Source organism: Photinus pyralis, unplaced genomic scaffold, assembly GCF_008802855.1.
Source record: "Photinus pyralis isolate 1611_PpyrPB1 unplaced genomic scaffold, Ppyr1.3 Ppyr1.4_LG7, whole genome shotgun sequence".
NCBI classification, from domain to species: domain Eukaryota; kingdom Metazoa; phylum Arthropoda; class Insecta; order Coleoptera; family Lampyridae; genus Photinus; species Photinus pyralis.
Window position 1 is genome coordinate 15,668,800 of NW_022170738.1, and position 27,175 is coordinate 15,695,974.

At 36.1% G+C, this 27,175-nt stretch overlaps 1 protein-coding gene across 6 annotated transcripts in view; it reads right to left on the reverse strand.

The window, feature by feature from the left end:
• Nucleotides 1–242: 242 nt before the first annotated feature.
• LOC116175374 (sodium-coupled monocarboxylate transporter 2) overlaps nt 243–27,175 on the reverse strand; it is a 73,400-nt gene continuing 46,467 nt past the window's right edge. For all 6 annotated transcript variants that reach the window (XM_031493451.1, XM_031493452.1, XM_031493449.1 and 3 more), the window contains exons 3-9: nt 21,267–21,589; nt 14,873–15,027; nt 14,425–14,565; nt 14,157–14,375; nt 7,451–7,724; nt 4,151–4,380; nt 243–964 (exon numbers count right to left, since the gene is read on the reverse strand). In XM_031493451.1, the coding sequence (XP_031349311.1) occupies nt 625–964; nt 4,151–4,380; nt 7,451–7,724; nt 14,157–14,375; nt 14,425–14,565; nt 14,873–15,027; nt 21,267–21,589 (1,682 nt within the window). In that variant the 3' untranslated portion in view covers nt 243–624. The remainder of the gene's footprint in view (nt 965–4,150; nt 4,381–7,450; nt 7,725–14,156; nt 14,376–14,424; nt 14,566–14,872; nt 15,028–21,266; nt 21,590–27,175) is intronic.

Sequence of the window (27,175 nt, forward strand, 5' to 3'; positions counted from 1 at the left end):
TTGAGGATGGTATTTTTGAGTATATGCCGATGATCCAATGTTCATATAATGGAATGAAAAGAAATAAAATGAAAGAGCAGGTAATTTATACCTTTGCGTTATTTTGGCTATGGTGAAAGTACTATTTTGGAGATTTACCACAAGGTTTAAATTAATGTTGGGAGATTTTCTCTGTTTATTCAGAATAACTTCCAAAGATAAGCTGGTCCAAATTCCGTATCACCTAAGAGAACACAAATAAATGAAATTTGAGCGTATTCTTTATTTGGAACAATGTAAAAAGATGTAGGTAATTTATCTAAGTACTTATCATATCAACTTATATGACTTTAGGATGTTCCCTTTTATATAAATAAGCACACGTTACAAACACGAATTCGGTAAGTATATCAGCACCAATACTGCCTTTTTTCAGTTAAATAATTGAGTATTAAAACCAAAGTCACTTATATGCTAAATATACATAACGTAAATATGTATAAGAGAGGTCTCATCTACAAATATTAACTGAATTGTGCAACTATTTACACAGATTACCAGTCATACGCGCTAGAGATCACAGTAGAGGTACTAAATCTATAAAAACAAAATGAAATGGTATAAAAAAATAATACTTCGACGATATCACAACTTTGTTCTACAAACTACATTATCCGCAAATTCGTCCGCGAAAGCGACGTTCGTTGTTCCATTCGTAGACTCTTTCTTTCGAGCCTCCTTCGCCATCTGTGGCGCGTTTTCCTCAATAATGGAAAGCTTTCTGTCCTCCAAATAGCGACGGTTGGCGCCGGGACACCAGCTTGCGATCTTCTGCGCGATGGGGTGTATCAAGTTTTTCGTGTAGAGTTCGTCCTCGCTGACGTTGGTAATGCAGGAGAACGTGCATCCGATCACCACCGTTATTATACAGCCGATAAAGGAGTAGTACATGTAGGTTATCGAATAAAGGTCCGTTAAGGGGTCTCTGTAAATTGACACCAATTAATTATAAACCGTGGCGTTGCATTAAATGATTAAATTTTCGCTGCAATAGGGTTTTACTAAAGCTGAATGGCTGCTGAGATGAGTGTTATTTTAGTCTTTGTCTCAGTTTCCAAATCCGTCCTAAGTATAACAAGCGTTAGTTGAGATAACTTAATCTGTATAAAATTGAAGTTTTTGGGCGAGGATGTGAGTTATGCTAATCGGGGTGGCTACTTAATATGCAAATTATTGCAAATATAATCGCTATGCACTTTCTGCGGAATGTGTAAAGCTGTTAAATATTTATTGGGGTATAAACTTAATTACTGTGCAGCAGTAACTTTGTAATGATTTCATACTGTTGATTTTCCTTGGCATATTTTTGTACGCAACTACGTACTATGCTTTTTTTTAGTACAGGGTTTTGACCGACCGCTACGTTTATTAATAAAAGAAATAAGCACAAGCAAATAATGAATTTGATAAAAATTAAAATTGCAATGTACCATGTTCTGCATTTTCTATTGTCAAACCTACCAGCTTGCAGCATCGAAAGACTTCACCACATGCATTTTCTCCTTAATTGTTTCAGACGTAATTTTGTTTAAAGTGGATATCCTTTTCACCATAGAAATATTCAAAAGATTACAACTCTGCAGCACCTAGCACAGGGAAGGGCAAGGGAATTATTTCCTAGATTATTTCCTGTCGCAGCTAACAATTACCGCGTCGTATGCAAATCAGCAAAAAAAGAATAAGAGAATAAGCGGAAGACGGCAGATTTAAACTTGTAGGGCATGTTGCAAATGAAAGCAGCTTGAAATGAAAGCGCTATAGAAATTAAAAGGGTCATCGATGGATTCAAAGGTCATTTGCGTGGATTGCAATCCAGTGGTCAAGATAACAACGACACAGTTTACCAGATTGGCATTCTTTTACAAAACTGGACGTAGCAAATAGAGTCACAAAAGTCCGAAACATTTTAAAGCAAGACGAAATCCATCACGTTCCTACAGACCAGTACCCAGTCGACCTCATCTCTGGAGATCACTTCAAGACAGTGAATTATGGTGGCATCGCCTTTTTAAACCTCCACTGGTGATTATTACTTAGTACTTACTTAGCCTACTTAAAGTAATCAACAATTTGGTAGTTCCGCCAAAAATTCTGCTCTGTTGCGAATTTGATGTTGTTTACATTCATTTGCATTAATTTTTTTTAATTCTTAATTCATTTGTTACAAATTATAAATTATCATTTTTGGACTGTGTTACATATGTTAAATTGAAGGATTTGCTTATGGAATTTTACGACGATTCAAACTTAATGTAAAATTAGTGACCTATGTCAAGTAAACTTAAAATCAAACTCAACAGAAGTAAAGAAATCAATCTGTCATATTAAAAACTCTAGTTAGTCGCGTCAATAAAGGTTTTTCTCTGGAAGCCCTCGGAAACAGCTCCGATTTTGATTAGTCTTTTTTAAAAATTTAAATTTCTTTATATTGTTTAAAATCAGAAACATTTGAGAAGGGGGAAATAATTATTTATATTGTGTAAAAAAATGTTTGCTATTCTAATTATATAAAAAACATCTGTTTTCTGAGACAAAATCTGAAGGCCGTCTGGCACACCTTCATGGTATAGGCTCCCTATTGCATACAATTCCAGGACTCTAGGGCAATTCCCCTGACAGTAGTTCAAAATGGCAGAAGTGGTCCCGGGTGGAGGGATAGACGGCCGGATGGACGGACGGACAGACAGACGAACGAAACACAAGCAATAGCACATTTATTTCTACTTTAAAAAATGCGCTAAAGATTTTCGTGCATAAAAAGGATGCATATTGTTTAAACAATTCCAATAATCATTGCCTACTCTGAAAGGCTTTTGCTCGGGCTTTTGGTATTAAATATTAATAAAAAACCCAAATTTAAAAAATCAACCAAATCGGAGCTGTTCTTGAGGACTTCTGAAGACTTCCTCTTTTAGGTATTTGAGCTTTGCCACAGCAGGTTGTGTCATCAGTGGCCCAGAGAAGCTTCCAAAATAAAATTGTAATAGGGGTACGTAGTGAGGAGTGTAATAAACGGCAATAGTATGATATCTGCTGCAACCGTTCCTAAAAACGTTTGAATCAAGAAATCGGATAGTGGCACAGCAAGCGGATGGACAGGGACGAACAGAAAAAAATATCCCATTTGAATTTTCGATTTTACTGTTTAAAATAATTTGCTTAGACGGTACTAGGTGTACCAATGTAACTGTGTTTTGCCATTTCAATAACAGGTCATCGCTTAACCAAAGGCCTTGTTAGTATGAGTGCAACTGAAATTCGTGTGAATAATTACTCGAGTGGAGAATATTATGGTCAACTATGCGTGTAATAACTGAGCATCGCAAGCAGGGCGTTTATACGCAAAACACCCCCACGGGTGCCATCCATATGCTAACGTGTGTGTTAGTCGGCGTTATACTGGCAACTGTACGTAATATAAAGGTGACAGTTATGCTGAATTAATAAGAAACAATCTAGGTATATTGAGCGGTACACATAATCACATGTATGCCTCTTGGGCATTAAAAAGCAATCGTCGCGTCGGCACCCTGTACGTGTATGAGAGCACGATTTGAATTTAAAAGACGTTAACCTTCGTACATTCGATATTATTTTTTTTGTTGAAAAATGGTATTATTAAAAATATACAATTGATTTACACTTAAACAGGGGTAAATACGAGTGACTAATTCGTTCGCTGAGCAATTCTCTTCTGAGAATTAACGGACACAATCAATTCACCAATCTAATTGCTCAAATAGCTACTGTTATGATATTAAAGGATAAAATGCACAACGCAGTCACATCTACATATAAAAGGCGGCATAAAACCCCATGTTTTTGTTTTATGTAGTTATAATTCACTCGTGTAAAGAGTACAAACTAACTTCATTTGCTTCGAAAAGACAAAAAGGGTCGCATAATTAAATGGGTCAAAGCGATATTTTTATGATTCTTGTGTCGGTGGTTTGACGAGGAATTTCATTTGCCACACGATTGTCGTGTAATGGTCGTAAAAAATGAACAAATTACGTTACGTACCCTGAAAAGTTGAGCAATATCAACCCTGTTTCAGAACGTCCTAACTTTGTGGTTAGTATGGACGTGGTAATAATAAAAATACACTTACGATGTTTCCGCTCGAGTGATGTTTAAACTGCTGTAGGTGACGGTGGTTGGCGGCTGGGTTGTTGTTATAGGAAAAGGGATATCCGCCCTCAGGATATGCGGATTAAAAGAGCTGTTGTTGCAGCCCTCCGTCGATAGAGGCATAACGACGATTGGTTTGTCAATGGTGAGTCCTCCAAATGTTATCCAAAGTGTCAAAATATGAGAAGTAATCATTCCTATTGCTGCACCCTTGAAATAAAAAAAGAACATTAACTTATCCCTGTTTACGTAGCGTACATCATTATAGACATTTTGCAAATTTAACCATACGGGAGTGTATCCACTAATAAGAAAAAATGTGGCGACATAAGGAATGTAGAAAAATTATTGAGGTGATTTGCATATTCTACTATGCAGCAATTTTGAATATTACGTATCAAATTACTTTGGTAGAATTGGGAATTTCTGCTTGTACAATAATTTTCACTTGTAGGGTTAATTTGCGTAAAATATTTGTGAACAAGAAAAAATTCTCATAATAATTTAAGCACGTGTGGTATTCTTTAAGAAAATTTCACACCATATTGAACCTTGTAACGGTTGGCGGCTTTGCAGTTTTAAAAAATATTTATTCGAATTTGGATTTCGTTCAACATAGAGGAATTTGCACATATACCTCTTCATAGTAAACTTGACTGAAAGTATGTCTGGAGAAAAGGCGCGCATTTCGAGTAAAACGCAGGCTGTGTTTGGTAGGACTAGTTTGACCGTACTTTCAGGTCCAAAAACCGCTGCGACAGTGAGGTGGAGTAGAGGGGGGCTTTCGCGTATATGGATGTCCATGTAAAAAAAAACGGAGAACTCTGCGACTTCACGAATGTGTCGTTTCGGTTTTTCTAGGGGGCGAAATACAAACAGCTCACGAAACGAAAGAGTGGGCACTCACAGCTTGGCTTCGACAGCAAGCACGTACAATTTTGCAACGATACAATTCATTCGCGTAATTTCGAAGATTTGCAATTGGACTTCGAGAGAGTACAATTAATTCGTGAAATTTTATCGGGTAGCTGAAAATATTCGCAGCATAACTTCGAACGTAAGATCCTATAAATTGGTGTGTTTATTTATTATCCAAAGCATTCTTAGTTTTTCTAAAGTGTGACAAAGTGCCAGTTCTTTCTTTAGTGGTTACAATTTACGCGAATAATCTGTTCCGGGTCGTCGCAACGCTTTACACACTACAACCCGACCGAATCAAACGAATTGGCAACGTTTTTAGAAGATTATGGATTTAATCTGCGCAAGAAACATGCAGAAGATTACAAGGAGAGTGTTGTAAAAGTGTTCTACTGTCAAATAATTACCGCAATGTTTTTATGAAAAGCACAAATGCAAATTGGACCACTTTCCGGACGTGGAGTTTGCAAATAGACAGTTGCACTAAAGATATTCAAAAAGAAGAGCTCTCTATCATATAACGGAATTGAAAGGTGTATCAAATATAGCAAAACAAACAGTAATAAACAATAGTCTTTCTGTAGTGTACAATAATTGCGTATTTTACATTACTAATAATAATTACAATTGTGAGCCAAGCGAGGGGGACGAGCTTGTCTTCGACTACCGAGAATTGCGCGTGAGAAGATTTTACTCCCGTCCAAAACATACCGAGGGATAAGAAGTAGTCAGTTCAAAAATTTAAATATTTATATATATTTGTTGTAGTACGTACGTAAAATATTTTAAAATAGAATAGTGATAATGGATATTTAAGAGTTCGTTATTTTATTTTAAACTTGCCCTGGTATCGTCAGACGAAATCCGCATTTCATTTTCACAATAATCTGTCAAGTTTATATCTGTTTCTTCTTAAACTCCCTTAAACTTCCTATAGTTTCTTCAAGTAAATCTTAAGTTACGTTTCCTCCTCAAGTTCCTATAGTTTTCCTCATATACTTCGCAAGTTATCCTAAAGTTCCAGCGCCCAGCTAAACATTTATTTGTTTGTCAGATGCTTGATAAACTCTATATCTCTTCTAGTGGAAAATCCTCGATACTTCCACAAAATGTTGAAAATGTATTAAAGGAGTTTTCTTTTAATTCCTTATTCCAGTATTGCACATTTACAAAAAGGCTTAATGTAACTACAAGTCATCTTGTTCCTTCTAAATAAAATATGACTCTTTCACTTTTTAGTTCGAAGACTGTTGGGATAATTACAAGGGAGGACTTTTAGCACGAACCCATTTCGGTGCAAAAGCTTTTTACTGCACAGCTTTTGGCATTAACACAGTCTGCCGTTAAAAATGCTGTTTTTCAAGTAATCTATTGCCTCAATTAAGTGAGATATTAATTCGCCCTATTATAACAAATTACAGAAGATAATGGCCGCGGAAGTAAAAAAAACCCTGCAATGGATCGTAATAAACGGATGATTTCTGCTTAGACCGATCCAATCCGATAACATCAACTACAAAAAATTGATATGAATGAAGCGACTCAATTGGCTCCTCAATACCGATTAATGAATTTCGCCAGAACTAACTTCCATTTTCACTTTTTATTAGCATTTATTAGATGGTTTTTGAGAAAATCGTCAGAAGCTTTCCAATAACATTTCGAAGACAGTAATGGTTATCTTGTCAGATGCAAGGCACGTTATTAATTCCGATGATGGCATTTGCTTTAAAACAATTCAAGGCATCAAACGACACATGCAAATCTTGACATTCGGGTTTTAACGTAAAATAAGTAGCAGTTCATCTTGTGGTTGCTTTATTTGTCGTGTACCAATATGTTAGTTATTGCGAATGTTTATCTCGAAAAGCACGTCAATCTGATTGAATACGTTTTTCTACAATTCGTATTCAAACGTCTGATGTAGGTACACTCTCATATTCGACAAGTTCAAATCAATTACAATGAAATGCAGCAATAAACCTATATCAGTCGCTTCCTCAGAGTAACAAAATTGCAGGATTACGTCCAATAATCCAGTTCGGATGGCAACTAATTGCTTCCAGATATAATATAGCCTCAGCTAACGGTAAACATTTGAAACGTTCCCTTCAATAAAATTATTGAAACGTAACTTACAAAGATTTCGCCGTAAAAGCGTTTGTATAATATTTGAAGCGATAAAATCAACTTGACTTTACATTATTGGAATATAATAATTTTTATTTGAATTATTTGAGCACCAAACCGTATATAAATGGAATTGACGGCGCGGTTAGAAGTATAGTAGGTATACGTTTCCGTAGTACATCCGCGAAATCCCAATCGATTTTAGCGTATTGCATTAGCTTGAATTACTTACCTTCCAGTTACAACAAGGGACCAACATAGCTAAAAAGAAGACTCCTAGAAGCGGCCCCGAAGTTGCCGAAGTGACCAGCATAGACGATTCAATAACGCCCGATAGGAGACCCACTCCAAAACTAATTCCCATGATAACGAATCCATATACAACGCCAATCGCTTTGATAACGTACAGCTGATGTATGTCCTTCATGGCTTTCAGACGAGGGATTGGCTTTAAGAAATCCTCGAAAGTGACGGTTGCCAAGGAATTCAAATTAGATACATTCAAACTGCAAAGAAAGGATGTTAGTCAACAGGACTTACAGTATATTTTATTCGTCTTCGCTTTTTCTCACTTCATCCATTGCCTACTCTAGAGGAATTTTATATTGAAAAAGTTAATTTAGTGTAGCTCTGCAACAAAATGAAATCTTGGTTGATTTGCAACGCTGAATGTTGTTGTGTCGGCACTATAGACCTTTATTGACATTAGTAAGCGCGGTACACTAAAGACGTTGATACTTTTAAGAACATTCCGGAACGGTTCATTAACGTGTTCCGCTTCCAATTTCGTTTAAAAAGTTGAATTAAGTTTGCCTCAACAAGAAATTATTATTATGGAAATTTATGTTCTGCAAATGGTACCTTATTGTAGGCGAAAGTACATAAAGCTTCCTTATAAAACTTTTTTCGGTTATAACATCTAATTTTGCTATTATTGGAAGCAAAGGTGGTTAAACAAATTCATTTATATTTATTTCTGGGATGAAAATCGACAATATATTATTTAAATAGCATTACCTACAGGGGCTACATGTACTAAAATATATAGTAATGTAAATGAACGCTATTCAACAACGCTTGCCGTGGATTTTCCTACCTGTCGTACAGAACATTGTCACGAACAGTCATCAAGCAAATTTGACATTCCAACGAAGATGCTAAAATATCAATGAAATCAATATTAGATACGTGTCGCGTTACCCGAATGTAACATATTTCATTGTGCTGCCAACATGATTTACTAGGAAGTTAGACACTAAATCGTCAACGTACAGCACAAAGTAATAAAAAGGTGTCTGGACATCACCTTCAAACAAACTTGTTATAGTCATCACTTTTTCTGCCAATGTGTTACAACGAGTTATCACTATTTTTTTTGGCATCCATAATATGACCACTTAACTGCCTGAAAAAGTGGCAATTACCTACGATGTGTAATTGCCAAAAACAACTAGTTGTCCCTTTGGCATAGGTTGGATATTCACATTTTATTCCTAGCAGTCGTTTAGCTTTAGCCAAAACGCAGATCAATCCAGTGTGTCTCGGTACAGAATGAATGAGAAAATAAATAATTTCCTATATAGCGGAGAAAATGAGATGAAAACATTCTACAAATTCTGCAGGTTCTCTCTAATTCTGTCGTGCGGAGACCGAAAAAGAAAAGACAAAAAACGTAGACTTTGTGCCTCTCCATTAAAAATTACCCAAGAGTCCTCTTCATCCATTTTCAGGGTCCAATATCATAAACATTCGAATTTTTAATGAAGTTTTGGTAATGTTCAACTCCAGGGAGAGAATTTCTATTTGCTCATTTGGGTTTGGGTTCATAATCCAATCTGCAGAAAACCTAAAGGCTGACACTCGAAGAAGAACGGCTAATAGATATGGTTGTGTAAACAACATGTAACGGTTTATTTTTAGGTTGAGCTTTGTTTGAGGTTCGCTAGCTTTATTACAGTTGAACCAACGCCATCTCCCGTCCTCAAGAAATGTAACTTTCTATTCCTTCTTTTTCCGCTATCTTTTCGTTCGGCACATTGGTCTGAAGCCTATGGCGTGTTAATTCCTTTGAGCTGGATTGAACTTTTACTTCCCTATCTTTGATGATTCACTCTTATTAGTTGTGAATTTTATGCGTGGTAATTGAAGTCATTTTGCTAACTCCTTCGTTATCTTGATGAATTTTCTTTTTAGACATCCAATATTTGACGGTTGAGTCGACGTAATTTAATTATTTTAGCATCTGTATTCGTATTAATTGGTTTCTACGCCTTCTCGTGTAGTTAAAGGTATGTGCGTTTAGGGACGAAGGGATGGTTGTTTACGTTGTAAATTTGTAGAGCATGTTTCTTCCTCGTACCCCCCGCTGAACCATATCAGCCCAGCTGTAAAGATTACCAGAATATTTCCGTGCGAAATTACCAACTTAATGAAGAACAGTACTTATTTTGCTCTTATCAGGGAGATAACGGTCATCTTGAAGCATTCTTGTCTGCATCGACCAAATGGAAATTGGGGAGAGTAGGTAAGCATCCGACCAACTGGATTGACCCGAGGCATTTAACCAGTCAGGGGATGCCTTCCTTTTCTTTTTGTGCTGTTATAAAGCGTATTGTTAACTGCCTCTTAAAGGGATGATTTCTTGAATCGTAATTAGGATGAACGTAACTTACTAACGTAATTTACCGTAATTTAACTACCGCGGTTGTTGCAGCTATCTGCGGGTAGCTATCCTTCTGATTGCTACGCCTAGTGCATATGTATGCGATCTTGGGCTTACGGCCACAAGTAATAGGCCCTTCAGGCATTAATTAGTTAACCACGGTATCATACAGCTTAGGTGCGTTAATTTTATTTGTTACAAGTTCGGACTCGTTTCAGGAGAGTTTTCTCCAGCAACCGACCTTATTCAAGAGGTAAGATTGTGTAACGATATATTTTCTCCATTACGAAGCTTTATTATGATTTATTACTTGTTGAAAGATCTCCGCAACAAGCAATTTAATAGATGGCTCATCTATTGACGAAACTTAACCACACAATTTTGCCTCGCCGATTCCCAACGCCTTGATTTTTGGTTGTTGATTGTCATTTATTTTCCTACACCGTATCAAATACACGTCGGTTAATTAAACAGCTGAAAGTGTAAGAACGCATGGAAGTCTAATTGTCATCTTCCGAATATATTGATCTCTGGTGATTGGATTCACAATTTGGGGATTCCGAAGTAATTAGTGCGTTCTTCCCATTTTATCGTAAGTACCGCCATTTGCATTTCGTTTATTTAGAGTGTACCTTCTTTAGGTTCTTGTACCGCAATTTCTATCGACAATGGTTGCTTCACCTACCATTAGCCCTCTTATTTAAGAGGTATGTAAATTTTATGTTATATAAAGTAGAGGGGTTACCTTTGATTTCTTTTAGGGTTCAAATTCTAGTTCAAGTTAAAGTTCCAATTAAAGTTTCGGATACGTTTTACATTACATACGATTCTGTTCGACGTACAAGTGTTGTAACATTGGGTTAAGTTCAACGCCGCCTGCGAGTGCCGACGACCTTGGCTTACTTCCACATCTGTTGATAGCAAGCATTTTTGCAGTGAACACCAGAAATAGGTCACTGGGTCACGACGAAAATATTAAAAAATAAAAAACATATTTCTTTTTACCTTATATATTAGCGTATTTAAAAAGCGCGTTGGTCCTACAGTTAAGGGTTGAATGAATTATAAAAGTGAATAAAAGGGAAAAAATTCAATATCAATATTGTTCGCTGAGAAATAACAACGTGATAATAAAGAAAACGTACTTCGGTTTCATCGTCGACATCATACATTCCTTTGGTAAATGGACAACTGAATAATCCCGCTGCTGTTTTTTTCACAAACCAGCGACGTATTTTAACCAGCTTGCGTTGTTTTTTACGGGACAGCGTCCATTTGTCTTTATAGAGTAATTTGATCAGGAAGAAATCAAGTAAAATTAGGAAAAGGAGTATAGAAGGCTCACTTGCCAAACCACTACGTGAAGTCTACCAGAGAGCAGAACGGTGGAAATTTAAATCGAGACGACAAGCGCTTCATCCGCCTGAGCTCAGCGACCGCTACAACTAAAAAGGTATATTTTTTCATTACTTGAAATTGAATGGAGGAACTGACATATTAGACCTTTTTCTGAGGTGTTTGAGGGCAGACATTACTTCTGACCACGTGACGTATCACAGTCTTGTAAAATTTGCTTAGCAGACATTCTTATGAAATCAAGGCCATCGTCTACCTTATCTTGCTGAAATCTCAACGTTAAAATACGTTAGTTTGTTGAAGCTCATTGATTTAAAAATATTATGAGTTACGATGCTACCCCTTACAATGCAATACAAGCTTCTGTGTACCTTAACAGTACTATTTTAAATAGCTGAGCTTGGCTAATGAGAGTCTATTAAAAGATTTTGTCTTCCAAAGTGTGCGGAACACAACAATAAGACGTCGACGTTTAATATTTGTACCGTGGAAACAAATTCAAAGTTATCAAGTCTTCTAAAATGTGTCTTATGTCTACACCCTATACCTTAAAATTCACATCCAACCTTTATACTTTGTACGCTGGCGTAAATAAATATTATGTCTCTCCCGCACTCGACTGTTTGAAGAACTTTCGAAACGGCAAAGTATATTTTAAGCGCTAAAACCTTTTATTTTTCTTAACCCTATTTGTCTTCAGAATATAATTTACGTGATGTCAAACAGGGAGTGTTTGCAGCTTCAATGTAGAAACATGATCAAACATACTAATAAATATTACGGTAACATATTCGGGGAAGAGAGGTATCTACAATGGTGTAATATATAGATAAGGGATGCAAATATTAGTGCGTAAGTTTTATCGTAAATGATACGACCCATAAACCTAAAAGTGACGTGTTCGAACGTTCTCGCTCCTCGACAATAGCTCTCTTTCGTTTTCAATGAATACACTACCATCTATAGGATTTCCGACACATGAGTACTATTTGAATGTTTGCATTTATTGGTAGATGGGTGACTTAAATATAGCGTTTGATTGTGATTGTGAGTTGTGCGTTTTCGGATTATTGACAGTATAAAGGTATATTAAGACTTTACTTAACCTGATTGACTCGATCGCATTGGTGCGTGGTACTTTGTCTCAGCTCTGTATGCCTTTATTTATTTGCAGCAGCTTTAATTGTTTATTAATGAATGTTTGATTGTGTGTTTATTGGGCCCAAGTTACGACCCTGGATTTTCATGCTTCATGTTAATTGCTTTTGTAAGTGACTTTAGTTATTTTAAGCTAGGTAGATAGGTGTTGTGTGGGTGGGGTAGTGACAGTCAGTCTTTGGTATTATAAAAGTCTGAGTTATAAATTCTTCGCTAAATGTGAATGTTATAATTCAAATTGAGCGTTAAGCGTTCTTCACGTTTACGAAGAAATCGTCTTCAATTGGTGGTGGGTTTTTGTACGGTATTTGACCGAATATTAAGGATTATTAAATTTAAGGTATATAGAATTTGCTTCAATCAAACGCTTGTTGCGTGGTGTATATCCTTTGACCCTGAGTGCCTATTTTTATTTCAGTTTTATGATTGATTTAGTCAAACAAATTGGTTTTCTCTGTAATTATTAGCTTTGTGTTTAATAGAGCCCTGGGATATAATAAAAGTTCTCATGATACATTTTCTATTCGTACCTATTCGGAATTGTGGAGTGATCAAGGCTTCTGAGTTTCTCAAATTAATAAAAAGTGCAATGCTGAGATTTTTCATAATAGCGGAACTGCACGCGCCTTGTGAAAATTTTAGTCAAAAATTTTAAGTAGTACCTGAGATTAATTAAGCTAGCTGGACAGGTGTGTATGTGGGTAATAGAAGCAATAGATCTTTTACTAAACCAGGCATCTTCCTTCCACGTCTACTCATTTCATCTTAGCCCATGAAACATAAATTTATCACCGAAAAATTTAGTAGAGCCTTTAGTCTTAATGTTTGAGCAAACCCCTTCTACTTGGGTTTATCGTATAGAAGCAGAAAAATGCAGTATCTAATAAAATCAATAATAGTCAAAATCAATAACAGGTAGGTACCTACTCGCCATCTTTAAAATTCGAACCCTTAGTCCCTTATTGCTCTAATTTTAATGAATACGACCAAAGTTTGGAGAACGGAAAAATTTAATACAATAACAACGGATTACAAAAGTTCGAGGCGCAGGCACTTTGAACATGAATTATTTAAAGCACGCGAGTAAAAGTTGGACAATTTCCAAGTAGGATGTAAACAATCAATATTTACAATGGAATCGACCTACGGAGAGCGAAATTAAAGATTTGATTATGGTCACTGCTGACGAATTCTGCGATCGCGGTGTCTGGCTATGGTAATTTGAAATGAAACCAAAATATACCTACATTAAATAAAACTATAAAGTAATGATTTGATGAACTGTATACCTATCTTCCGCATGTAATTTATGTATGTCCACGAATCAAAATGTAAATAATAAATTGGCTTACATTTACTATATGTATAATGTGAATATTTAGTCCATTTCCCATTTGCATATAAAATTAATTGTTGCAGAATTACACTGGCGCTTCCATCGGTTCGAAAAAATTGCAATAAAAGCGAATGATGTGAGAAGACATAAGCACGTGTTTACTACACAGGAAATAAATTTAAGAGAGTACTAATAAATAAATTGAGTATAGGGAGAGGAGTTTCGCAAAGTAACACCCCAACAGTATGAATTACTTCCAGTCGCTTAAACTTTCAAGAAAACTTTGGTTATACTGAATGTATGCGATCAATGTACTCAAATTATTTAGTTCCTGTTTTGCATATTCCCCTTTTATAGGATTTAATGGATAAAGAATGAACGCTTTAACATGTTTTAGAAGTTGAGAGAATTATGCTTTAAACTCACCTCAACGCTCCATTGAACAAACACGCCATAAACAATCCCAAAATTCCAGGTGCGTAATTAAACCGATCTTCGACAAAAAAAGGTAGGACTTCGTCGTACTTTTTTATATATCCGGCTTTATAGGGATCACAATTTGCATATACGGCATACACTACCATTCCGACGACCCATGATAAGCTAAATAAAATCGTAATCACCGGAATATTATACATCAACGTCCTAAAATGTGCTTAAATTTAGGAATTGTCAAAGTTTTTCGGATACTTACTTTGTAACCTTTCGTTGTGATCCCATGCTGCAGTAACGCTGCACAAAATTCTGCTGGCAACCAAGTATCGATAGAGACATGAATAATTGACCGATTAATGCAGACGTTGTAGTGACACGAATTGTTGGGTCCAAATCAAAACTGAAAAGCACTAATTAGATTTAAAAATTGAACGCATTACGTGGAAAAAACGCTTTTAGCAAAAATAGCGAATGACAAATGGCAGAGTAATTCTTGAAATAAAACTTTAAAACCTTGCATTGCCAGATTTTAAAATATAGGTCATTAACCAAGATCAACAATTACTCGTTTATCGCCCATTAAAGGGAGTACCCATTAAATACTCCCCAATCTTTTACAGCCACTGCAGTAAATGAAAGGCGTTTTAGCACGATTTTCTTGACAAATTAAAGCAATTATAATGTCGTCGAACACTGTTAAAACTTACTTAAAAAATTTTAAACGTCCTCCATTTATATTTGTTTCAAATACATTCGCGACACCACCCGCTTCGATGCATCCTTGAATTATAATTGCGACACTGACTGCTATCATTGTTAATCCCTGCATTACGTCCGCTAAAATTGCCGCTTTCAGTCCTCCCTGAAAGTGTATACATATTCCTGAATTACATTTTCTCATTTCTCCGAATATCTCATTTTTGCTTAACAAAGGGCGAAAGGGGGTTGTACTACAAATTGGAAATTCTAATCCTTTGCAAACAAAAAATTACGTTTTACCTTTACGGCGCGTTTCCCCACGTAAAGCTTCCTTCATTATTATGCGCGATTTAGTTACCTACCACCTACAAAATGGACACGAACGTGTAGAGCATCTTTATTAACGAGATCTACAAACTTGGAAGCAAATAACGAATACAGTTTTTTTGCTATTACAAGGTTTCGTTCCTCACGGAATCACATGCAAAATTTGATTTCTCTAGATATCCAAAAGTCAACAGAGTTTCCGCAAGTAAACGGTTACCGCACGAGTGCAGCTTCTATAACGGATGGAGAAGAGATCTTTGCAGATTTTGTTATTTGATCCGACGTCCGATATGGACAGAGAAACTCTCCATTTGCTTGGGATAGAAGACTACAAAAAGCTGCTGGTTAGGGAAAGTAGAGCTTTATACTAAATTTGCAAGTGAGAGAGACCATGGGCCGTTACTTTTCAGGATAAAATGGTGATATATTTTGGCATACATGTGTGTGTAATAGTGCGGAAACAACTCAAAAACCTTAAATGGCGAAAAATAGCATAATTGACGTTTTTGATTGTACTTATTTTGATTTTTTTTATAAACACGTTATACATTTTTGAAATCAGGATTTTTTCTTTCACATGACTCATTTCCATCATCTAAAAGAACAGAAAGAGTTCCCTAAAAAGTCTTTTTAGTTTTTAAATAACGATTTTAAAGCCATAAATCAAAAACGTCAATTATAATATTTTTCGCCATATTTAGGCAACTTTAGACAGGGGGTATTGTTTATTAATTTTCTTTGGGCATAACTCCAGGATCATTTTTGTCCATTTAACAAAATCTCTAAGCGATATCACTGTACTTAACACAAAATTTGATACAACCTGTATATTATGCTGATTTTTCGGATAAAATCTTGTAAAGACTTATTTTCTACATTACAAAGAATTATTATTGTTTATGGTGTATTACTTCTTGAAAGATCCCCGTACCTTTTGGAAACCATTTAAAGACTGGCTTCACCTGTTAATGGAATTTAACCGAACAGATTGTTCGCGCCCTGATTGTTGGTTATTGATTGTCGCCTTCTATTTCCCTCATACGCCGTATCGAAATACATGCCAATTAAATAAAGAAATAAAAGAGTAAGGTAGAACGCATGGAATTTTAATTGCCATCTTCCGCATATATTGATCTCGGGCGATTGATTCATAATTTGGGGACTCCGAAGTAATTAGTGGACGGAATTTACCTGTACACCTAGTGAGGATTTAAATTCGCTTTCTTCCTTTCTGATCCGCCATTTACATTTCGTGTATTTAGAGTGTACCTTCTTTAGGATTCGGCTGTAATCTGTTGTACTGCAATTTCCATCGACAATTGTTGCTCTATCTTCGATTAGCCCTCTTATTTAAGAGGTATGTAAGTTATCAAGGATTGATAATTTCTTTTAGGGTTCATAGTTTAGTTCCAGTTTAACTTCAATTTCAAGCTACGGGCACGTCTTACATTACTTGGGCCATCCTGTGGATGAAATACTTTACTTTTTAAAGTAAATCTGGTGGGTTTTTACAAATAAATACAAGGTGTGATTGTTTTGCGTTGCTTTTCGACAAGGTTTGTCATTAATTAAAAGAAAGAGTGCTCTATCGTCCAGAAACCACCAAATTTTGTGATCTAATTCAACAAGCCAGCTGTTTTTTTTCTTGTAATCAAGATCCAGTCTAGGTAATATAAAAGAAGTGAAGTTCCTGAAGCTGTCGGCGTGTGTTTGTGACAGTTCTAAGTGCACCTCAATATCGCAAAATTCTTAAGACCAAATTTACTATAGTAGATCATTAAAAAACTGTAAGTGATTAGGATTTCTCTATTTAATTGTCTGTCAAACGCCTGCGTGTCTGATATATGTGCTCTAAATGCTTTTCTTGCTTCCAGCATTGTTGTTATAATTTCTTTTACGTTTTGTGGAATAAACCTTTGTCTTTGTCATTACTTAACTGTGTGTTTAATCGAACCCAAAGTGCGACCAAGATAGAGTTTTCTTGTTAGATTTTTTATTCGTGCCCAAGAATTTTATGAAGTGTTAATTAAAATTTGTTTAGTTTGGAATTTTCCATTTGCCATTGCACACAGCAATATGTACTCCTTTTTTATTTGCCCAGCGGTTTTTTTGGGTTTGAAAAAGCGATGACGAATATTCAGGTGCAAGAATTTCTAGGCCAGGCTTTATCTTGAAATGAATAATTTACTCGGGGACGAGTTCTTTTTTAGGCGAAATAATGGGGACGAGTTCTTTTTTAGGCGAAATAATGGGAGCGTGTTCTCAAGTTGTTTACTAAACAATTTGCCTTGGTGAACAGTGACATAATTTCTTCAGAAGTGTGTAGTTCCTCCACGACGTTCGTTAACACCGAATTTTTCGAGATTAAATGTCGAAATTAAATGACGTATAAAGGGCAGTTTTTTTTGAAAATGTATTTTCCCTCGTTTAATTCCAAACCTTTGCAAAAAAGACTAATAACCGAAAGGTATTAACAATGGGTCAAGTAACGGGCGATCAAATATGAGTTGCTGTCGAGTCGCCTTTGGAAGTTCAATTTAAGTACGATTTCCCATGCAAACAAAAATTCCAAAGGTGACTCGACATCAGCTCATTTTTGATCGCATAGTACTTAAATACAGTGTGTTCATTTGAAAACTTCCCACCACGGATTAATCGAAAACCACTGACTAAAGGAAAAAATGCCGAGGCACGTCAATAGATATGTCAAGGGGGACAACTTTTTAACCAAAAACTACTTCACTCTCTTTCTCCCTCTGCCCCCCAGGGTCATTCCCTTAAACATTTTAAATATAAAGTGGTATCCAGTAATAGCTCGTTTGAAAGGTCTTTCCATGTCCTTTATTTTGACGTTTGATTTTTAAAATCGGCCGATTCGTTCTCGAGAAAATTAGAAAAATCTTTATTTAATTTATTTAATCAACCTATCTTAATTTGTTCAGATAGAAAACTTTCTCGGATGTCTGGCGTTAAACGTGAAGGCAAGTTGCCGAGCACATTGATTTTAGGCACAATAAATTATAATTTCCACTCTTTCGGCTAGTGTGTAAACCATTGTCGAAGTGAAATCTGAATCAATAAATTAATTTTCACTATCCCAATATTGTCACAAAGGTAACTGACAGCAAACTAAATTCTTTCTTTCCCATACCAACAAATAAGTGATATTTTCGATGAAATAAGTGATATTTTCCTTGGTTTTTGTTTTCTATCTGCACAAATTAAGATAGGTCGATTAAATAAATTAAATAACAATTTTTTCAGAAAACGAATCAACCGATTTAAAAAAATCAAACGTCAAAATAAAGGACTTCGAACGACCTTTCAATCAAGCTATTACTCGATACCACTTGTCATTTAAAATTTTTAAGGGAATGACCCTGGGACGCAGAGGGTGAAAGGAGGTGAAGTAGTTTTTGGTTAAAAAGTTGTTCCCCTCGACAAATATGTTGACGTGTCTCGGCGTTTTTTTCCTTTAATCAGTGGTTTTCGATAAATCCGTGGTGGGAAGTTTTCTAATGAACACCCTGTATATAGTAGTGTATCTATAATCAACAATGGGGGCACGTTTTAGATCCTTTATTCTGCTATCGACTTTCCATATTTTCGATAAGTTAACTAAAAGTGTTTGGTATAGCTATGCAGTATAAGGGTGGAAATATATCAACCTGATTACTTCTTGTAATTGAAATTCCGGAAATCATATGGTTCTGTTCCTTCGCCTTTACTGTTTCACTCACTAATAAGGCGACATTAATGAAATTTGGCTCGTCATTCTACGCAATCGTATATAAGTTGGAAATAATTATTCAAACAAATGAGTAAATAAACAGAGATAATTAAACAAATTTAATGCAGTATGCCACCCAAGGCAACTTAACCGTCATATTTCAGTATACTGCTCCAAGATAATTAGGACGATAGATATACGGGGGTAAATTGAACGCGATACGATATTTGTAAAGGAAAAGGGCGTGTTTCACAACCGCTACATGAAAGCGGCAACGCTACAAGTTTTCGTCAACTAAGTTTATCCCTTCGGTTTTGCGTTTAACCGCCATGTAGTCTCAAAGGAATGAAAGTTAAAACTTTTCACACAATCGGCCGATAGTCGACGGTCCTGAAACAACTTTAATTAAACGCCCTTAAAAAGTATCCCTTATATAGGTGAATGATGAATGGGTTTGTAGAATCGACTTTCGTACATTATGGATAGGGCATATAATCCGTCGAGGATCATACGGTCTGCTGATACTGCACATGCATACTTAATGATGCACTTAGCATTGATCTAGTTTATATAGTATTTAGGTGGCGTTAGGTGTAGACCACGGCATCAAAGTAGGAACAGGAGATCTCTCGTTACACATTATTGTAATATTTTGCTTTCATCATTAAAATACACGTTGTTTTCTCAAACAAACAAAAATTCCTCAATCCATTAATTTATGCTGATTTGTACATCAAATCCCAACGTTAACAAGGTAGGTACGTAATTCAATTTCGGGTTAAAAAACCGAACGTTAAGGACGAAGGTTAAGTTAATACCAAAAGGAAAGATCCAGGTTCACACCTGAATTTGTCTGTTTTGTGTATCCGTTCACACGCGTTTTGTGCGTTAAGATTAAAGCTCTATAACGGATATAAGGAATTTTTAATTTATACCTAATTAAATGCTTAAATCCGAAGTTCTACGCGCCAAATAAATTATGCCCCGTTAGTGTTTCTATTGTGTCTTTTTTGTCCCTAGGTTGCGTATCCTTAACTGGGGTTAGTGCTTATAGCTTCTGTAACCACCATATGGCATAAGATGTCATCTTTTGTAGTCCAGTGCGTAATGTAAAAAATAAAATCAAAAATTTTTAGTGAAAAGGTTTTTTTTGTTCAATTTCAGATTACATTTCAATCGAAATGTTGGTAGTTTACGTAAAGGGTAATAAGGGTTGATTTAGCCCCGCTATTTCTCAGCCAGGTCTGCAATTCTGTAATTGGGTATTATTGGAGAAGTATTGGATAAGTTTTCAGCGTGCCTCAAATACCTACCCAAAAATGTCTACCAGCTCTCCTACTATAAGTAAAATGAGGTATAGAAATAATTTGTTCCTTACTATTCCATGGGCCTAAAATTCTTGCACTGAGAGTAAAGTCCAATAATTGAACGCAGTGTATTCTTGTTACACGGCATTGTCACCATTTTGGAAATTTATTGACAAAAAAATTTGAAAAATGTATATGTCTAATCTAATAATTAGAAAGCAAGAACACCAACAAAAGTGTGGCGATTAAAAGGTTAATACAGCATAATGTTGTTAGGAATTTTGTTGTTGTTTTCACGCCTATTACACAGCACATACCTATGTATTATTCTGTAATTTTCTGTTCCAATAACCCTATGCGTATTCAATGACGGTTATAACTGTATAATTAGTTGTACCTACGTAAATGATGGGTATCGTATCCGAGAGAAAACCTCCACTGTACTAGTACAAAACCAGACAAGTAAATCCAGTAGCACCAAAATGCAATTTAAATGTAATACTACTCGATATTATTACCGAAAGGACCATTACAATTTTATGCCGCCAGGAATCAATTAGTTCACATTTCATCTATAACCGGATTTGACTATTATCTAAATGTACATGCATTTGACAGACAAATTAATATTTAATCAATACTTACACCCGACATCTAGTAATATGATAAGTGTCTACTATCGAAATATTAATTATAACGCACAATTCAGGAAACGGCGCCCAAGGAGGGAAACCTTGTAATGCATGCAACGCGAATTAAAGTGCCTACCATCCCAGCCCAAAATAAATTTGTTTTGTATAGACATTATCCCGATATGATAAATGTTCTGTTTTCACCTTCGTCGTATCTTCAGCGTGCTCGCAAATTACAAATGTATTACCGAAAATTGAATATGGCTTTACTCTAAGTGACGCGTGATTAATGTGCCCCGTGAAACTCTACTGACATACGGATAATGAAGATTGATCGCAGCTACATTTTTAGCAGGCAATGTGTGATTATAAATCAATACATTCACTTTTAAGATAAGGTACTCACCAAAATAGTAAAAATAACGCTAACGACGGTTATTCCAAATATCGAGGCCCAGTAGGGTAAACCGATGACGGAGTTCAAAGCTACGCAGGGTGTGAAAACAGTCACGCCTTGATTAAGTAACTGTCGTACAATGTACGTTCCTGACGCCAGGCACCTGACGAGTCGGGATTTGAATCGCAAATCTAAGTATTGGTAAACGGACGTGATGCCTAGGCTGTAGTATACCGGTACGAAGATATAGCAAACTATCGGGTAGGCTAGGACCATCCCGTATATGGTTTCCCACATTGTTGTTCCCCTGTAGATCAATTCCGAGGGAAAACCTGAAACAAAACAAGTGAATTGAGCAGCATTATTTATTTAAGTGCAGAATTGTTATAAATTTTTGACGGATGGATCAATAATCGTAATCGTACAAAACATTACATCCGCAAGACAATGTAACACTAATAAAGTAGTTGGAAGGGGTCAATGAGTAGATCGACACATTTTATAATAATTGCAAACTTTGAAATATTTGTACTTTTAACTTGTTTTTTAATTTATACTTGGCTGTAGCTGTAAATTTAATTTTTCTTATCTTTTCGCAAAAATAGGTAAAATTGGAAGTTGAGCTTGTTTCTTAATTGCTTTCGGAAATCGATGGAGACAGAAAATCTGAGGTTTTTATCGTAATTCATCTTCATTAGTACTATTTAGTTACAATGCATGATAACAAACAGTATCCTGGGATTTGCAAAATGAGTCACCTTAGTTCGTGTTTGATTGGTGAGGCGGCATTTTGGTGAACAAATTAACGTTTAATTATGTCCGATTTTGGTTGATAAGAAGCCATTTTGTAGGTGTATTTAACTTAATAATAATAACTTAATGGGTAAGGGGAAATTTTTTGAAGGCAGATTTCTTTCTTAATTCGGAAAATTAACATGTCGTTGCTGAAGAAATTTCTCTTTGTGTGATAGCGCGCAAAAAATATGCATTTCGGCGATTGTGATAAGATATATCTGCGTTAAAGGTGTGTAAATGAACCCTTATTGAAAATGAAAGAAATAAACCGCATTGGGAGACCCAGGCCCAGGAAGTTTTACGGTAAAACGAAACTGGTGATATACATTCTTTCGAAATTAGGAAGATCAATTTATTAGCTCCGGCTATGGACACACAACAGATACGTCCGCTTTGTCAAACTCCATTACCATACTGTTACAGTAATATAAATAAGGCGAAATTTATTTATTTATTTATTTATTTATTCTCCCTCTTGTTCTAGGCCCTCAACAGGCTTACGCCCAATTACAGAGTGACCCGCATAATGCTTTTTTAGAGGTGCTCCTGCAGAAGGTCTTAAGTTGTTCTATACTACTCCGGTATTTACCTTACGAATTAGGAAAACTGCAGGAAAACCTAATTCGGAGTAGCCGGCAGAATGCTCGAAACTGATCTAAGGAAATTCCCATCTCTGCCACAGATGAAAAATTCACCTCAAACCAGGTTCGAACACCCGACCTCCGGATTTATACCTCAACGCTCTATACCACTGAGCTATAATGCCGGTATGTGAAATGTGATGAGGACCTGCAATCCACAAGCTATAAAGGGACACCGGAGAGTCAGTCATTGGGAGTATTATAAAAGATTCTGAAATTATACCACGTGTGCTATTAGGTCAGAAAAAAATCTTTCTTGGAGGTTCCCCCATTCCAAAGCTATTATGGTTAGAGTTACGGAAAGTAGTCATATACAGCACGAAAACCAGCCACGAAATACCAACTGAACTTCAATATTGTGAGGGAAGATCTTATTGGTCTCCACATGCCAATGTTTGTGCTTCCACATCTATCTAACGTAATAGCGCACATTACCAATCAGTGTATTAGTACGTGTACTTTTCCTGATGCCGGAAAAAAAATCAAAATAATACCTCTACCAAAAATTAAACACCAGAAAGTTATTCTGGTCTGCTCCCCATAAGTACATTTCCCTGTTTGTCGAAGGTTCTGGGATGGATATTGGATGGGCAAATAAGAACATACAGATTGTCATAAATTAAGTAGGATAGCATGGCTCTTTGTTAATTTTATACTTACAGATTCGGTTAAATTGGCATAGTTATTTAGTTTTTGATGCTGATGGATATTCCGATGCGATAATTTGAAAAAAATAATTCGTTTCGTAGATATAGGTAATTGGAAAAAAGTGAAAATAGCCATTTTTAAAAAGTTCAAATATTTTAGTAACAAAGAGAGCTATCGAAAAAAGTTTCCAATAAAAGATCGAAGATTCGATAAGATAAATTCAATGGACGGAGAAAAAATGGAGGTTTTCGGGATATTGACATCAACTTCCTTATTTTAAATGGACACCATATTGCATTTTTACTCACTCACTCGATAGAGAAAATTAGAAGACCAGTGATACTAAACACTTTAGTAGGTATTTCATTTGGGAATCATTTTTGCCTCGAAGTTTACAATGTATTTCTTATGGAAATAATTCCATGGCTGACTATGATTGAAACCAAAGACGTTGTAGCTTTTAAAATAAATATTGTGGACTCATGTCAATTGTGTGATGTAAATGCAAATGTGGCACATTGCAGAATTCCATCAAGATATTTTAGAAATATACTCGTATATGCAAGGTAACCGTGCCAACAGATTTCAATAGAACTCTCCTTTTGCTAATAAATACATAAATGCTTGCCGAGAATGTAAAATACTATTAGATCGAACGTTTGAAAAATTGAACAATACGAAATCGTACTAATGAAAAACGACCAATAAATGGAAAGACAGAGGGACGTAATTAAAATTTTAAATAATCTCCTATTCGGTTTTCACTTACAAAGGATGGCAGGTCTTTTATGTCACCATAAAAGTCCCAGTGCCCGACTCCGATGGCGCTAAATTAAATTAAATTCCGAGTTTCCGTTTTACAGCTAGACACGCTCGTCCGTATAGTTAAAACAAAGTATAATTAACATCGGATACTATACACAAGCGGAGCTGATTTTATCGCGTGTCTTTTTCTAAGTCCGGCAGCTTGAGTAAATATTGTGACCGAGAAGCTCACTTAATTTAATGAAATTCGGTACGCTAGATCGGTACGGCACTGATACCAGAGGCGGATTTAGAGGGGGACACTAAGGGCACGGACCCAGGGCGGCAAATTTTGGGGGGCGGCAAATTTGGGGGGGGGGCGGAAAATTGTTTTGATAAATCCAATAAATTGTTGAATAATCAAATAAAAATACTTATTACTTATAAGCATTTGTTCTGTAGTCGAATAGTCCACGAACCAATAAACTCTCTTAGATTGCGATTTTAGTGTTTAGCCATAGGATTTATGAAGTTGTGGGCTATTTTTGTGGTAAGAATGATCTAGGGGCGGCAAGTTTCCCAAAGCCTCTGGGCGGCAAAAGTACCGGGTGATCAAAAAGTAGTGCGGACAGTTTGAATTTTCCGTAAAACTAAACATGTATAACGTTGGTAACATACCAAATGTCATTTATGTAAAAGCAGTGGTGGATCAATTTAATCACTAATACATAAATAAACTACCTTCTAAACATGTTTGCCAATTCCTTAAGTAAAAAACATTAAAAACTTAAAGCGTCCAATTTAAACTGCCTGCAGTTCTTTTTGATTACCCGATATAAATCCGCCACTGACTGATACACTTTTTGAGGTTACAAAGAAACGAACACTAAAGTGTTCTAATTAAGTATTGCATCAACAAAATGCGTATTGTCAAACATTAGGTAACACGTATAGACTTATTCCTATCCGAAGATTTGCTGAGTGTTGAAGTGTTATAAAGTGACACCCTTCAACGTGTGGCCTGGGCATAATTTGTTTAAATTTAAGTTTTTGGCCTTATCTTTAAATTATCTCTTCTAAATTGAACTTCGTACTTGCAACTTATTTTTTATTTGTGGTTATTACTGATATTTGTGTATTTCTTGGTATTTAACAGGTACCTATATTGTGTTATCTTTTTATATTTGTATTTTGAATTTATTGTGTGATCATGGCTATGGAAATTAACCGATTAAGAGAGACTGAACTCCAATATGAAATTGAGATTAGAGCGGGACAAATGGGGAGTAATATGAACGAAAGTCGTTTAATTCTCAGAAAATTGTTAGAGTTAGAGAAAGCACCTGGTTATGTTGCTCCAGAGTACCCTTTTACCTTTGCTCAGGATTTAGCTGCTCTTACTGAATTGACAGTGATCCTTCAGAATAAGATTGACAATTTTGATGATGCTTTTGGGGGAGGTTCATATTTGTCAATTGTTACCATGCTAGCTCATGCCGACAGACGTTTACATAGGACTCGCACATTATTGCAGCCTTCTGCTGAACAATTAAGTAAACTTGGGGAATTAGTTCGTTTATTTCGACAATTAAGAGCTTCACTCGATAACAAAGCTTTTCATTTTAACGACTCAATTATGCCTTCAGCAACTGCTGTAGTTTCTTCTACACCTACTAGACGTACTGCAGAACTACAACCAAGATTATCCGTACCGAGTACTCCTGTACATAAATGGGGATTAAAATTTTCCGGGGATAGTAGAGGTGAAACTTTGAATTCATTTATCGACCGAGTTGAGCGAATGGCTCGTGCTCGTGGAGTAGATCATCCAACTTTATTTGAGACTGCCTACGATTTATTTGAAGGGACTGCGAACACCTGGTACAACATTAATTCTCATAAAGCTACTTCATGGGAGCACTTAGTGCAATTACTACGAGATGCATTTCTACCACCACACTATGAGGAAGATTTGCTCGACGAAATTAAAGCTCGTTTACAGGGTCAGAATGAAAAAGTAGACATTTATTTTGCAGTAATGCAGGGTTTATTTTCACGACTAAAATTACCACCTCCAGAATATGAACAAGTCCGTTTAATTAAACGCAATTTATCACCATTTTATTTGACTAAATTAGGTCCTAATGTTCCTCAGACATTAGATGAACTTTTAATTGAATGCAGACGTTTTGACGATATCAAACATGATTTAGACAGACACCATGCCTTACGCAACCGAACATCATTACCATTACTCGAACCTGGGTTTAGCTGTCCCACCAGTAGTCGACAAATGTCACCACGTCCACCTATTTATGCAATGGAAACTCCAAATTCTCCTTGCTTTAATTGCCAAAAATTAGGTCATCATCGTGTTGATTGTCCTGAACCAAGGCAATTATTTTGCTGGAAATGTGGCGCACAAGGCGTTACGGTGCGCAGTTGTTCTTTTTGTTCGGGAAACGCTCCGAGAAACGCTCATTAAGTCGTCGTGACGTTTCTTTAGTACAGGCGACAAAAATTTTGAAAATTTCTTCCAAACCTAAACTTGACTTTTTATTACAGCATGTGGGAAATGACTTGAGACCTTATGTCCAAATTAAAATTTTAGACATTCCTTTTTTGGGATTATTAGATTCTGGCGCTTCACGTTCTTTTATCAATTCCGATACTTTAATTCAATTGCAAATACTCAATTTCAATTTTGTACCGAAAGTTATTTCTTGTACGGTAGCAAATAGCTCCGATGCACATTCGATTGGTTACATCACTGTGCCAATTACCTTAAAGGATCGTACTGTGCTGTTAGATTTGTTGGTGATGCCTGATTTGGTTACTAATTTAATCCTGGGAGTAGATTTTTGGGATAGGATGGGTATCATTCCGAATATTAGCGATGACTGTTGGCATTTTACTTCTTGCACGCCAACTCAACCTAGTGTGGCCATAGTGGAACAGTCTCGTCTCACTGATGAACAACACCATTCTTTACAAACCCTCTTAGATCTGAAATTTTCGCTCATGGGAGACAAGTTAGGATTAACCCCAGTAGGTAGACACGAGATACGCCTGGTAGAGGGCGCTATTCCT